The following is a 16,201-nucleotide window of genomic DNA, read 5'->3' as shown; positions in this document are numbered from 1 at the left end:
TTGGTGCATAGGCACAAACAACAGTCAGGACCCGTCCCCCCACCCGAAGGGGGAGGGAGGCTACCCTCTCGTCCACCGGGGTGAACCCCAACGTACAGGCGCCAAGCCGGAGGGTCAATACCCACACCTGCTCGGCGCCTCTCACCGTGGGCAACTCCAGAGTGTAAGAGAGTCCTACCCCTCTCGAGAGGACTGGTACCAGAGCCCAAGCTGTGTGGGGAGGCGAGTCCGACTATATCTAGTCGGAACTTCTCGACCTCACACACCAGCTCGGACTCCTTCCCTGCCAGAGAAGTGACATTCCACGTCCCTAGAGCTAACTTCTCTAGCCGGGGATCGGATCGCTAAGGTCCCCGCCTTCGGCCACTGCCCAGCTTACACTGCACCCGACCCCTATGGCCCCTCCCACAGGTGGTGAGCCCATGGGAAGGGCTTTTCGTGCTGTGCCCGGCCGGGCCCCATGGGTGCAGGCCACCCAGCGCTCACCTTCGAGCCCCACCACCAGGCCTGGCTCCAGTGGGGGGCCCCGGTGACCCGCGTCCGGGCAAGCGAAAACGAAGTCCATTGTTTGTCGTCATCATTAGTGGTCTTTGAGGCGTGCTTTGTCTGGTCCCTCACCTAGGACCTGTTTGTCATGGGTGACCCTTCCAGGGGCATAAAGCCCCAGACATCTTAGCTCCTTGGATCACTGGGACACACAAACCCCTCCACCACGACAATGTGACGGCTCAAGGAGGGGTATTCTGAAGTTGAATACCTTATTTGAACACACAATACTTTTTATTTACTTGCTCTTATTTTGAAATTCACATCCCTACTTTTATTTAGTAAATGAGAAAACACACAGTTGTACTCATATGTTTGATTACCCAGGCAGAATTTGTAAGATGTGTACAATTTTTTTAAGAAAACATGAAGGACCAGGCGAAACACATTTAATTTTATTTTAATGGGATTAAAATTAAACTGTCAAGCATTTCAGAAAAGCATTATCATTAAACAAAACATAAGCATAAAGAAATTAATGATGGTTGTTGTTCAGTCACATAAAAAAATTAAATAAATAAATAAATAAATAAAAATATTTCACAAATTCTCCCTGGGTATGTAAACTTATGAGCACAATTTTACATATATGTAGTCATATGTACCCCTGTCATATTGGAATGAAAGTGTAGTCTACACCTATTTCATAATCTCTAGGTGGCATACTAGAATGAGTGTACAACTTTTGATAACCTCTAGGGGGTGGTGGCATCGTGGAATGAAAGTGTACAGCTTTTTCATAACATCTAGATGGCGGCATACATTGATAAAATGTGAAAGTCTTTTTCATTTTCTCCTATACCTATGTATAATGCGCACTATTGACTTGACATTTTTTGGGGGTAAAAAATGCACATTATACACGAGAAATTACGGTACTTTTAATTCCTTCAAGAAAATGGTGCATCATGCTAGCAAAACGAAAGATGATTTCGCTTTAAGAAGTAATTGGTAATACTTGTTACATACCAAAATTCTCAGGTTAATCATGTCACTAAGAGAAGATTGTGTTTAGTTGTGGGTATGTGGGCTATACAGTAAGTGAGAGCTGTAAGAGCTTCCAGCTTTTTTTTCTTCTTTTTTCCCGACACTAATGTTTTGATAAATTCACAGACAACAAGGATCTTATACACCAAATGTACGCATAACATACACGTTTCAGCACAAGTGCAAGGACTTTGGCTGGGTGAAGCCAGGCTCGCCGGCTCTCGTGTGATGTAATTTCCAAACAGTGAAAAAAATCCTCTCGCTCGGTATGCCTCTGGAACATCCAGGTGACGTTTGCACAACCTGGACAAATGGTAAAAACATGTTCTCGTTCTGGGCCCACCACAGCAGCAGGTTCTTCATGGTAGGCTATTGCGGTATTTGCAAAAAATGGGTGACCTCTTTGTCTTCCTTCCTCCACACTCCTTCCACTTTGATAGGCATGGCTTTTTTGTCCTTAACTTGTTCTCCCTCTAACTTACCAATGCTGCAATTTAAGTCAATTAAGGTGATGAATTTATTGTATTCAGTGTACTCATCTGTTGTTGCAAGTAGCTCGATTAGTGACTAGTCAATGTCACGCTCCAAATGTCATTGTCGAAAAGACTATTCGACTAGTCTGTACAAACCCTGAATCTGACAACAGAGTATCACTCTTCTGCTTCACCACCTTGCCTCCTCAGTCACCAGAGAGTGTTCCACCACAGATCAGGAGATGAAAAGCACACAAGTAATTTATTGCAAATGTTTTCTCCTCAAGAATCCTAAAGAATAATTGTGGCGACCGCAGCTAGGCATCAGGATCGATGGTTATGGATTTTTCTGTGGTGAGTTCTTGGGGCGCTGGGTGTAATGAGAGATGGAGAGAGGAAAAGGGGTAGAGGAGTGACCGGCACCTTATTTTCTCATATGAAGTCAAGGTTTAAGCAGATAGGGTTTATAGGCTAGAGATACTAGTAGGTAGAACCTCATTTTTCCTCGGGTTCTATACAAAATACTAGTCTGATCGTTGTCACATTGCAGACAAGAAACCACAAAATACTGTAGGTGCACTTTTAATGATGACCATGACAATTGAAGTATATAAGCTGTATACTGGACTATTATACAGTAACTACATGGCAAATGTGTAAATTCAAGGGGAAAATACATTTCAAATTAATAGAGGGTTAACGCCCATACTAGATTTGTTTAACTGTATGGTCAGCACCATAATTGTTATGATTTGTTCAGTCAGAATTATAAGAGGAATATCTCTTATTTTAATACAAAATTACATATTTGACTCCTTTGCAATTTCAATGCACAAAACGTGTATTCTGTATACCCTTTCTAGTTTTTTTTAGTACTATACAAACTACATAATTCCAATGAAGTTGGGACGTTGTGTTAAACGTAAATAAAAACAGAATATAATGATTTGCAAATCATGTTCAACCTATATTTAATTGAATACAATACAAAGACAAAATATTTAATGTTCAAACTGATTAACTTTATTGTTTTTAGCAAATAATCATTAACTGAGAATTTTATGGCTCCAACACGTTCCCAAAAAGCTGGGACTGAGTCATGTTTACCACTGTGTTACATCACCTTTTCTTTTAACAACTTTCAATAAATGTTTGGAAACTGAGGACACTAATTGTCGAAGCTTTGTAGGTGGAAATCTTTCACATTCTTGCTTGATGTATAGCTTCAGCTGTTCAACAGTTCGGGGTCTCCGTTGTCGTATTTAATGCATCATAATGCGCCACACATTTTCAATGGGAGACAGGTCTAGACTGCAGGCACTCTTTTACTACGAAGCCACACTGTTGTAACACGTGCATAATGTGGTTTGGCTTTGTCATGCTGAAATAAGCAGGGGCGTCCATGAAAAAGACGTTGCTTGGATGGCAGCATATGTTTCTCCAAAACCTGTATGTACCTTTCAGCATTAATGGTGCCTCCACAGATGTGTAAGTTACCCATGCCAATGGCACTAACACAGCCGCATACCATCACAGATGCTGGCTTTTAAACTTTGCGTCCATAACAGTCCGGATGGTTCTTTTCCTCTTTGGCCCAGAGGACACGACATCCACAATTTCCAAAAACAATTTGAAATGTGGATTCGTCGGTCCACAGAACACTTTTCCACTTTGCATTAGTCCATCTTACATGAGCTCAGGCCCAGAGAAGCCGGCGGCGCTTCTGGGTGTTGTTGATAAATGGCTTTTGCTTTGCATAGTAGAGTTTCAAGTTGCACTTACGGATGTAGTGCCGAACTCTATGTGGTTTTCTGAAGTTCCTGAGCCCATGTGGTGATATCCTTTACACATTGTCGGTTTTTGATGCAGTGCCACCTCAGGGTCGAAGGTCACGGGCATTCAATGTTGGTTTTCGGCCTTGCCGCTTACATGCAGTGATTTCTCCAGATTCTCTGAACCTTTTGATGATATTATGGACCGTAGATGATGAAATCCCTAAATTCCTTGCAATTGTACGTTGAGGAACATTGTCCTTAAACTGTTCGACTATTTTCTCACGCCCTCGTGAACCTCGCCCCATCTTTGCTTGTGAATGACTGAGCAATTCAGGGAAACTTCTTTTATTCCCAATGAGCCTGTTCACCTGTGGGATGTTCCCAACAGGTGTTTGATGAGCATTCCTCAACTTTCTCAGTCTTTTTTGCCACCTGTCCCATCTTTTTTGGAACCATAAAATTCTAAGTTAATGATTATTTGCTAAAAACAATAAAGTTTATCAGTTTGAACATTAAATATCTTGTCTTTGTAGTGTATTCAATTAAATATAGGTTGAACATGACTTGCAAATCATTGTATTCTGTTTTTATTTATGTTTAACACAACATCCCAACTTCATTGGAATTAGGGGCGTTATCTCTCTTTGAATTGCGCCTTTATTTTCCAATGTTGCTCGTATTTTATTTGTCTAATCAATCTAACCGTGTACCGCTAATATAAAACTTTTGACATAGTTTGAGAACAGATTTTGTTTCTTGGAAAGACAAATTATTTTTATTGTAGTTTAAAAAGTTAACCTTTATATATAGCTTGACAAATGTTGCTTTTTAAGTTTGTTTGTCTTCCCTTTAAATGGGACTGCATTAGAGCTCTTTTCACAGTTGAGGGGCTTTAAATGGGTAGGATATAGGAAACGTGATGAAAGTTTGTCTCTTTGGACCCTCAGAAAGTTGCTGTCTGTGCAGCAGATATGCATGTGGAGTACTACTGAGGTCCAACTGCAAGACTCACCCACATAATGTACATGATCAGACAATGGAGTTCAACATTTGAATTCACATGAATATTTGTCTTGCTAAAACACAATGTGCAAGTGTGTGTGAATTCAGTGATTACTGTACTGTATATGAAAACAATGTATGACATATGATGGTTATGCATGGCAATGTGTACCACACTACATAAAGTATGTTGTGTGTTGGCCATTGTACACATTGTTTTGCATGCATCTGTGTCAATTCTGTAAATGTCTTTATTCATTATTGTCCAAAAATGTGTCTTATACTTTTTGTGTCTTATAATAAGTGTTGCTGTGTGTGTGTGTGTGTGTGTGTGTGTGTGTTTGTGTGCGTGCGTGTGTGTGTGTTTGTGTGACTACTTCTGCACAAATGGCAGAGAGAATGAAAACGGGAGCTCATCATGCTGTTAATGACAAGGCCAGATGCAGAGAAGGGAGGAGGAGTGTGAAAAATCTCTCCACGCTCCCCATCTGGAAGGCATCGCCCCCAAATGAAGTTGTAGAAAACCAACCCATTGATAATAAAGCTAATTTTTATGGCTCTGACAAGTATGTAATTATGTTCAGCGGTGCTTTTCAGATTTTATCACAGTCAATAAACCACACTGGCAATTTCCCGTCCCCCATTTGACATATTTACATGGATCCATCTGATTGGAGGAATTAGTTAGCTGTGAAAGCTCTGATGAATATACACTACTGATCTGTGACTTTTGCAAGGCTCATCTGTGATGCCAACTCGACTTGCTGCTCATAGAGTATATTTACTCGTTCTATTTTATTTTTTCTACTACTTCAAACCCTTCTAACACTTTCCTTTGGGTCATCGACTTTTTTTTTTCTCCCCTTAGTGGCGCTTAAGCAGTAACTTTTTTCCCTTAGTTTTTAATTTTCAAAACAAAGGGAAATTATTTTCAGTGTCAAAATAACCATACCCCACAAGCTGTTGAAATTCACATTTAACAGTTTTCTGTGCCAATTGTATACTGTAATCTGCCTACATAATGTGGAATTGTATTTATACAGTATATATTTTTGTAAAGTAGATATTAAGCTGTGTAATTGACTGTCTTCTACTTGTACAGGTGAAAAGAGTTTCCTGTGTGACCTGTGTGGTTTTGCTGGAGGCACACGGCATGCTCTCACTAAGCACAGACGCCAGCACACAGGTAAGAAATCCACACAGGCACCAATGTGTGAATGCAATATCTTGGACTGGGAGTGACACTTCAAGATAAAAAAAAAAAAAAAAAGATATTATTTTTTACCCCATACATAATTTTAGCAACTGTGATACAAACAAGGCTCCATCAGTGTGACATGTTGCTGTCAGTGATAGGCATGTGTACCGGCATGGTTGAGATTTTTAATTTTAGTTATCATTCCACCATGTCAGTCTGTCGCTTAGAGAAATTGCAGTTCTTTTTTTAATGGGCTGTCAATAATAGTTTTTTGGGGGGGAAATGAAAAATTGAAAGAACATACTGCTCTTAACTGCTGTCAGGCAGCTGCCCATGGATCAATAATAGGATATGAGTATGAATTTAAGTTTTTATAATTCAGTTTGTGTGATCCTTATATGGTCTTCCATTCCTACTGCAAACTTTAATGTTACCTCCTTTCTGTGCATGGTGGCCATTAGCATGTGTGAATTCGAGCAGTTACAGATTTAGCAATCTATAGTCACTGCTCCTTTTATTTTAAATCCCTCTACCCCACAGGAGAGAGACCCTTCAAATGTAAACTTTGCAACTTCGCTTCGACCACGCAGTCCCACCTGTCAAGACATAATCGTGTTCACACTGGGGAGAAACCATACCGTTGCCCCTGGTGCGACTACAGGTTGGTGCCAGCTCATTGACCTGCCTGTGCTTGGTGGTGCTGATGGCCAGTGATGATAATTGGTGGTGTGCGGTGCTTGGTAGAATACATAATGTGGCAAGCAGGTGGCATTGTCGAACAGTTTCTTTGTGTGTGTGTGTGTGTGTGTGTGTGTGTGTGTGTGTGTGTGTGTGTGTGTGTGTGTGTGTGTGTGTGTGTGTGTGTGTGTGTGTGTGTGTGTGTGTGCGTGCGTGAGTGAGTGTGTGTTGATGGAAAAGCTGGATGTAGGAGGTGAAATGGAGGCTGGACTAATCTCCAACACTGCTCCATCTCATTTTCAACAATCCCATTCACATCTCCCTAGCATGCACTCAGACGTAATGTAACAGACACTGGCAGGTCTATGTCATTAAAACACCATCATACCACATCATTAATTAAACAGGAAATTGTCAGTGAAATTGAATTTTTTTTGGCCTGGTTCTGAAAAGAATCGCAAATGCATTTACATTTATATGTATATGGAAACACATTTCTCAGTGTAGTTATACATGAATGCCATTAATTTAAAAAGACAGGGTCCACACTGTAGTCATGGTTTCTTTTGGAGAGCCGTTAGGACTGTGAAACCATAGAAATGTGTAACTACCTCATCATATTATAACTAAGTTATTTTAAAAAGTGGTTTGATCACAAAAAATGTTTGCAGTCTCAATGTCAATAGATTTTAGCAAGAACCATGAAGTAGATGCACATGATTTATTTTTCACGGGCCACATAAAATGATGTGGTGAGTCGCATCTGATCCCCGGGCCTTGAGTTTTACACCTGCTCTTTAAGACTTGTTCATTATCAAAACTCAAACATTTTGTTTTTGTTAAACAGAAGACATTTTATCAAGCACTATGTTTTATTTATCATTTAAATAATATAAATTATAGAAGAAGTTTTCATAGGTAAAAGGAGCAAAATTACAGTACATCAAATTATTGTGTTCTAAACATGCAATATGTGACTAATGTATCTTTTTGTCAGACACCCAGGGAAGATCATATCCACCAAGGCTTGATTCTTAAATACATCCATCCATCCATCCATTTTCTGAGCCGCTTCTCCTCACTAGGGTCGCGGGCGTGCTGGAGCCTATCCCAGCTGTCATCGGGTAGGAGGCGGGGAACACCCTGAACTGGTTGCCAGCCAATCGCAGGGCACAGATAACAAACAACCATTCGCACTCACAGTCATGCCTACGGGCAATTTAGAGTCTCCAATTAATGCATGTTTTTGGGATGTGGGAGGAAACCGGAGTGCCCGGAGAAAACCCACGCAGGCACGGGGAGAACATGCAAACTCCACACAGGCGAGGCCGGGGATTGAACCCGGGTCCTCAGAACTGTGAGGCTGACGCTCTAACCAGTCAGCCACCGTGCCGCTCTTAAATACATACTGTGTAAAATAAGCATGTAGAAAAGTACATTATGTCACTTCATATGCATCTATTCAGATTCAGATACAGATAGATACTAGAGGCAATAATTATATGTAGAGTTCTTTGCAGGGATTAAAAGACATTTTCATTGCAGTTGTAGTCCTGGGCTGCTGATTAATTATATCTACGGCACTATTTATCAGATTTTTACGTAAATTGCTAAACATATTCTATTTGATATTGATTTATTTATTTGTTTGTTTGTTGATTTATATTCTTCAAGTCAAAGTGGCAAATTGAATTGTCTAATTGTTACATAGCCTCTGACTCCTGCCACCAACTAATGACTGTTTATGGAACGATGTTTCACTTTGCTTGAAAATACTGCCTCAGTATGATTGTGTGGTAGCTTTGAGGATGACACGCCTCCTGACAGCGGCAAAAATGTTTGCAACTTTGTAAAGTGAAGGGAGGTATGTGGAGGCTGTTAATGATTATTAGTGGGTTTTCTTGGCAGTAAAAGGTCCAAAAAACACCACTGATCTAAATAAGCTCCTCATGCCCCTCTTAACAGACTCAAACATATTTGACTGTCCTCTACACAAGTGCCTCTCAATTACACTTTCCAATTACCATACGCTTTCTGTGAGGAGAAATATGAAAATTGTTAAAATAAAGGAGGACAGGAGAGCGAGAGAGACAGAATTAGAAGAGGTGATGTAGGCACTCAGCATCAGTATGGCTGATTCCCATGGTGAGTACATTGATGAGGGAGGAAGTTGAAACAGTGTTGGGCTAATTAATACAGTGTATAGTAGGAGGGCTGGTGTGGGCTTTCACTAACTGTGGCACCTGCTGACTTCTAAATGCTCACTGTGTTGTTTTAATATGACAATTATACCATTACCATATCTGAGAGATAGTACACCCCCTAGGAATCCACCTAAGCTCGCTTCAGAAGTTTTCAAGCGTTGCCTTAAATACATATTTTGCTTCCACTTTTGCAAAATAAGTCACTTTTTGTAATATATGCAGATTTCAGTACAATGTCTATGTTACAGTATTCATTGGTCTGTTAGTTTCATGCTGTGAATAAATACAGCCACAGTTTAATATAATTACGACCACAGATGTATTGGGAATCTTATGTTTATGCTGTATGTGTTCATATGAACATATTTTAATTACTGATCCCTTAGGTTCATAAACGAGGCCATGCACAAGATGATTCATGATAAGGACTGCAATTCCTGATGTCAATTAGTAAAATCAGTTGTCTAAACAAACTGATTAGGTGCTGGCCCTAGCTTTTTTCACTCCTGGGGTCTTTAAATTACATGTTACCACTTAAAGGTTTTGTGACCTCTCTATACCAAAACAATATGCATTAGACAGTGACATACTGAGGGCACAGAAAGTGAACAAACTAATTTTTTTCTGGTATTAAAAATGAGACCCAAAAAGTTATTTAATAGTTTTTGTTTTATTTTATTTTGTGACATACGTATAGTGTATGGTTCACCTTGACTAAATCCCCAGTACAGTTGAAGAAAAACTATCCCAAAGCGTGATGCTGCAACTGCTGTGCTTCCTTGTGGGCATGGTGCTTTTTTGAGATGTGCAGTGTTTTTTAATGGTCTTTCATAGCTGAAAACTTGGTATTTTAACAGGGGTGTTTTACTGTATATGCATTGTACCCCTCAGGGGTCCAGTGCCAAATGGAATACATCTGATTACTACATTTATGAGCAGTCTATATTTGGGTTAACACAGGATTATACACTGGCGTTTATCTTTGTGACCTGCCCTCAAGGTTGATCAATGGCTACTGTTCATGGATTTTATACAGCATGGGCAGAACACAGTTGTTTTTGTATTATTATTTATTTTGTTATTTTTTTTAGCTCCAGTGGACTATGGCCCGTGATGGAGATTGGTGTCTTCAAAAGTGAAAACAAATTTTCTATTCAGCTAGTGTGAACTATGGCACAGTAAGGCTTTATTGTACCGGCAAAGGTGATAAGGGAGAGTAATTGCATATTATACTGTCCAAGAATGTCAGGTCCAAACTGAGCATGAGTATCCCATCCATTAACACATGATGGTGTGTGTTGCAGTTTGTGGAAAAAAAAGTTTCTATGCTATACATTCTTGCTTACATGATGTCTTGTGCAAACATACAGTATGTGTATGCTCGTCTGTGTTGGTCCTACAGTGGATATTAAAAAACGTCTGCACGCCATTATTCAAATGCCACGTTTTTGTGACATGAAAAAAATAGACAAATAATTTCAAAACTCTTTTTCACCATTAGTGTGACCTTCGACCTGTACAACTCAGTAAATAAAATAATAATATTCTTTTCGAGAAGGGAAAAAAATAATGATAACGATGAGGCACAAAGTTAGTGTTTGTGATACTGTGAGACGTTATGTTAATTTTGTCCCAATTCATTGTAATGAGAAGTTGCTACAGTGAAGTTTTTTTTTTTCTGTCATCGGCTCTTACATTGGTTTGAAGACTAAAATAAACACTAAAAACCATTAGTGCAAAAGTGCAACCAACCGTTTACCTTGTTATCTGTCTCAATGTTGGCAGAGACGTATTGTTTTCTTCCACTCACCCAATTGACTGAGACTTGACTTCACTGAAGCTCCGCACAGTGTAGGCTGAGGTTCGGAGTGCGTCAGACTATTCCACGCATCGTGAAAGCCTCCTTTGCACAATATAATCTTATTCCAAGTGTTGCACTGAGGCGTCTGGTCATTAATTTTAACAAAGTTAAGCCACACTTTTGTTCGCCACCGCCGTCGTTGGGCACAAGCACATCTTCATGCGCGTTCTTCTCCGTTGGTTTTCACCGCTTCTTTGTTGGTTTTCACAGCTTCTTTGTTGGTTTTCGATACTTCTTCTTAGGGGTGGGCAGACTGAAGGCATTGAAACTGGGAACCGGCATTTTAAAATTTGAACGATTCCCTGCAGAACCGCAACCCTAGTCCCGGTTCCAATTGGTTCTCGATTCTCGATGCCCAACCCTAGTTGTGTGTGACTCTACACTGACATTGTTACTGTACATCCAGGACCATACAGTACATCAACCACCCTTCGCAGATTCATGAGGTCACTAATATTAGACAACAATCATAAAACCTGGTCTTGTTCATTCCAAGATTTTTAATTGGCTTGAAGCCAGTGCTATGCATTGTAGAGTCCAGTTGCTCTGCACACTACTTATTCAGCCAAGGGAAATGAATGAAGGAAGGACTTGCAAGATTAGTCATTTTGTCCAAACGAATTTATTTTGCAAATTGATACATTGAGATTGTGTCCAAATATGGCGACTCTCCCAGTTCCTAAGCGCAGCTCAAATATATCCTTAAGTGTATGCAATACGTTCACTTTAAAATACTTAACAATAAAAAAAACAATTTAAATAAAAGTTTAGTACAGCACACCTTTTTTATTGGGGGAACATGATTTAGGTCCCTTATAACTCATTTAGATAGATAGATAGATAGATAGATAGATAGATAGATAGAAGCAGTATATATATATATATATATATATTTAATTGAAATGTATTTCTTCTTTTCTCTGCCAGATCCAACTGTGCTGAGAACATTCGGAAGCACATCCTCCACACAGGAAAACATGAGGGAGTGAAGATGTATAACTGTCCAAAATGTGACTATGGCACCAACTCTCCCATAGAGTTCCGCAACCACCTAAAGGACATCCACTGTGATATTGAGAATCCAGACCTTGCTTACCTACATGCAGGTATATAATTTTTAAGTATTTCATGTTATTGTCTAGCCAAACACAACACATTTAATACAATAATACACATTTTCATGTCATCTTCATACTACATCATTAAGGTTTGATCGTTACACGCTGGCTGTGCTGTACCTGCTGTTGTTAAATGTCATGTCTTGATATATTTTGTTGTTGTTGTTTTTTTCACTCTGTAATCGTTGTTTTAACTTTCAATGAATATGTATCTATTTTAACAAAAGAACCTTATAGGTTTTGGTTAACATCCATCTAAAGACGCCTGCGCTAGTTAAGGTCAACCAACCCAAGCACCATAATATCCCTCGAGGTCAGATCTTCTCATTTCCTTGAATGTCCTTTTTGTCTGGCGATCATTTCTTGCTATTCATAGCCACAAAGAGGCGGCTCTCTAAGATTGCTGGTCTAGTCTTACCTGTCAGTCACTCAGGCCACAGAGACATATGAAATCATCTTCTTCCTCTATTGGTTTCTTTGTATCCCAGTGGTCTTCATTTGTCCTTGGAGAGCCACCAAATCCAATTGACAGAGTGCTTGAGGACAGAGGACGTAGCCTTTATCCTGTTATACTTCTGACCTCTTAAAACTGTAGAACACAATGCATTTTTCTAGCATTGTGGTTCATTTCCTGTTGAAACCAAATTAGTCTTATGTTGCCCTCGTGTTCTGACAACTTTATTTTTATCTTAAACAGAATGGTCTGCGTATAGTTATATTTTTTCAGACAGGGTTGTCTTTTATCCTAAAACTACAGCTGAACCTAAACTGTACCCGCTCACCTCTAACCCAGTGCTTCGTCAAAACCTTTCACCCCATAGTTTCCCTCACCTCGGTTTCACTGCATACATGGATGACTTTGCTAGCAAAGACTCTTGGTTTTTATTTGATTTTAGGTCCCTTCCATTTTTAATGTCACTGAGAAGAAAACACAATAGTTATTCCAAAATTATCCATCCATTCTCTGAGCCGCTGATCCTCACAAGTGTCGCGCAGCCTATCCCAGCTATCATCAGGCAGGAGGCAGGCTACACCCTAAACTGGTTGCCACTCAATCGCAGGGCACATATAAACAAACAACCATTCGCACTCACATTGACACCTATGGGCAACTTGGAGTCTTCAATCAACCCACCACACATGTTTTTGGGATGTGGGGGGAAACCAGAGTGCCTGGAAAAAAAACACGCAGGCACGGGGAGAACATGCAAACTCCACACAGGCGGGGCCAGGAATTGTACCCCGGTCCTCAGATCTGTGAGGTAGACGCTCTAACCAGTCGTCCACCGTGCCGCACTAGTCCAAAATTATTTTGAGGAAATTTCAAAGCTACATTTAAAGGGGTCATGATATTACCACAATTCATCGTAACCATATCAAGCACTTTAAATGTATAGTTCATGGAGAGAGTTGTTTATTGAAGGTCAGGAATTGTATGGAATCTGCATCCTGTTGATAAACAACAGTAGTCTCCTTTTTTAATTCAGTTTTTCATGATAAATGTGAAATATAACACATTAAATAAGTAAATAATTGCCTTTTACTTCAATTTTTTTTATTTATGATGATCATCACGTCACTGATGATGTAGTGGTACACTCGCCTGACCTTGGTGCAGGCAGCGTGGGTTCAGTTCCCACTCAGTGACGGTGCGAATGGTTGTCCATGTCTATATGTGCCCTGCGACTGACTGGTGACCAGTTCAGGGTGTTTCACCCGAAGTCAGCTGGGATAGGCTCCAGCGCCCCGTGACCCTAACCAAGATGAGCGGTGTTGAAAATGGATGGATGGAAATGATGTTCATCTTAATTGATGAGATGATCTTGCCTCTCTCAAATGGTATGGAAATAAAGTGGAAAAACGATAACTCCTTTCCCATACTAATGCGTGAAGCTACATTGGGTACGGAAAGTATTCAGACCCCCTTAAATGTTTCGCTCTTTGATATATTGCAGACATTTGCTAAAATAATTTAAAAAAAAAATTTCCTCATTAACACAGAACCCCATATTGACAGAAAAAAAAACGGAATTGTTGAAATTTTTGCAGATTCATTAAAAAAGAAAAACTGAAATATCACACAGCCATAAGTATTCAGACCCTTTACTGTGGCACTCATATGTTTAACCCGGTGCTGTCCATTTCTTCTGATCACCCTTGAGATGTTTCTACACCTTCATTGGAGTCCAGCTGTGTTTGATTATACTGATTGGACTTGATTAGGAAATCCACACACCTGTCTATATAAGACCTTACAGGTCACAGTTCATGTCAGAGCAAATGAGAATCATGAGGTCAAAGGAACTGCCTCAAGAGCTCAGAGACAGAATTGTGGCAAGGCACTGATCTGGCCAAGATTACAAAAAATAATCTGCTCCATTTAAGGTTCCTAAGAGCACAGTGGCCTCCATAATCCATAAATGGAAGATGTTTGGGACGACCAGAACCCTTCCGAGAGCTGGCTTTCCGGCCAAACTGAGCAATCGGAGGAGAATAGCCTTGGTGAGAGAGGTAAAGAAGAACCCAAAGATCACTGTGGCTGAGCTCCAGAGATGCAGTTGGGAGATGGGAGAAAGTTCTAGAAAGTCAACCATCACTGCAGACCTCCACCAGTCGGAGCTTTATGGCAGAGTGGCCTGACGGAAGCCTCTCCTCAGTGCAAGACTCATGAAAGCCCACATGGAATCGGTGACGAAGTCCAAGGCAATGTGGGACCAAGGGCGGCTAGGGATGGGTAAGGGACGCAGCAGACCAGTTGGCTGGTTGATGCGAAGCTTTTCCTCGGGCACACACGGAGTTAGGACGAACTCTCACGTGTCTTTCGCCAGACTGGGCCACCAGAAGTGTTGTTGGATGAAGTGGGTGGTATGGGTGATTGCGGGATGACAGGTGAGCTTGGAGTTTTGGGCCCAGTGAAGGATGTCGGAGCGTGCGGAATTGGGCGCGAACAGCCTGTCTGGAGGTCCAGATTTGGGATCCGGTTGGGTCCTCTGAGCCACTTTGACCACTTGTTCAATCCTCCAGGTAGCAGCCCCGACGAAGCAGGAAGAGGGGAGGATGCTTTTATGGTTTCATGTTCATCAGGGCTGGAGGGGGGTGAGTACATGCAGGAAAGGGCGTCAGGCTTGCTGGTGCGGGAACCAGGACGGAAGGAGAGACTGAAATTAAACCGGCTCAAGAAGAGTGCCCAGCGAGCTTGTCGGGGATTGAGACGTTCGGAACGGAGGTATGCAAGGTTTTTGTAATCGGTCCAAATGATAAATGGAGACTCAGCCCCCTCCTGCCAATGCCTCCACTCCTCCAAGGTCCAGATGATAGCCAGCAGCTCACGGTTGCCAACACCTTAGTTTCTCTCGGCAGGGGACAGTCGACAAAAAAAAAAAAGGCACAGGGATGATGTTTATGGGACGTGGGGTCCCGCTGCAAGAAGACGGCCCCCGCTCCAGTGTCCGAGGCATTATCTTCCACCACGAACTGGAGGGAGGGGTCAGGGTGGCGTAAAATGAGAGAACTGGTGAACAAGCTCTTTAGCTGGTCGAAGGCTTGGGATGCAGCCAGAGTCCACTGGAAAGGGGAGCTGGTGGAGGTGCGGCTGGTGAGAGGAGTCGCAATTTGAGTGTAATTGCGGATGAAGCGGCGATAGAAGTTGGCGAGTCCCAGGAAGCATTGTAGTTCTTTCCGGGGTGTGGGAGTGGGCCAGTTGACGACTGCTTGGATCTTGGCTGGCTCTGGTTGTAATTGGCCTCTGGCAATGATATAGCCCAGGAAATGTACGTATGAGAGGTGGAATTTACGCTTTTCTGGTTTGACATACAGGCATTTCTCAAGGAGTCGTTGGAGGACTTGGCGGACATGACAGCGGTGTTCTTCGGGGGAGTGGGAGAAAATGAGAATGTCGTCTAAGTAGACGAAAACAAACCAGTTCAGCATGTCAGCATGAAAACTATGGAAAGGTCATGATATTCTTCCAGGACCCGGGAGAGGTCGACTGGTGTGGCAGGTGGTTGAGGTTTACTGGAGGGTGGCATGGCGGAAAGCAGACAGTCTGAGTGGCAGTCAGGACTCCATCCGGTGATAGCAGGGTGGGTCCATTCTATGGCGGGGTTGTGCTTCTTGAGGCAGGGAATTCCGAGGACTAGCGGGGTCTCCGGCGAAGATATAATGAATAATAAAATGTCCTCACGGTGATTTCCTGAGATGAGTAATGTAAACGGAGCTGTTTGGTGGGTGACACAGGAGATGAGTCGCCCATCCAGGGCAGTGACTATTTTGGGTGACTGGACTGGTTTGAGAGGGAGTTCGAGCTGATGTGGCAATTCCTCATGAATAAAGTTATGATCTGCGCCGGAGTCAAGGAGG

General features: G+C 41.6%; 1 protein-coding gene across 7 annotated transcripts in view; it reads left to right on the top strand.

The window, feature by feature from the left end:
• znf407 (zinc finger protein 407) overlaps positions 1 to 16,201 on the top strand; it is a 209,409-nt gene that overhangs the window by 128,852 nt on the left and 64,356 nt on the right. For all 7 annotated transcript variants that reach the window (XM_061776963.1, XM_061776962.1, XM_061776956.1 and 4 more), the window contains 3 exons: positions 5,886 to 5,969; positions 6,522 to 6,642; positions 11,652 to 11,830. In XM_061776963.1, coding sequence (XP_061632947.1) covers positions 5,886 to 5,969; positions 6,522 to 6,642; positions 11,652 to 11,830 — 384 coding nt within the window. The remainder of the gene's footprint in view (positions 1 to 5,885; positions 5,970 to 6,521; positions 6,643 to 11,651; positions 11,831 to 16,201) is intronic.

The sequence above is a fragment of the Phyllopteryx taeniolatus genome, chromosome 6 (assembly GCF_024500385.1).
Source record: "Phyllopteryx taeniolatus isolate TA_2022b chromosome 6, UOR_Ptae_1.2, whole genome shotgun sequence".
In the NCBI taxonomy this organism is placed as follows: domain Eukaryota; kingdom Metazoa; phylum Chordata; class Actinopteri; order Syngnathiformes; family Syngnathidae; genus Phyllopteryx; species Phyllopteryx taeniolatus.
The sequence above is the reverse complement of the archived record's forward strand: the minus strand, read 5'-3'. Positions and strand labels throughout refer to the sequence as shown.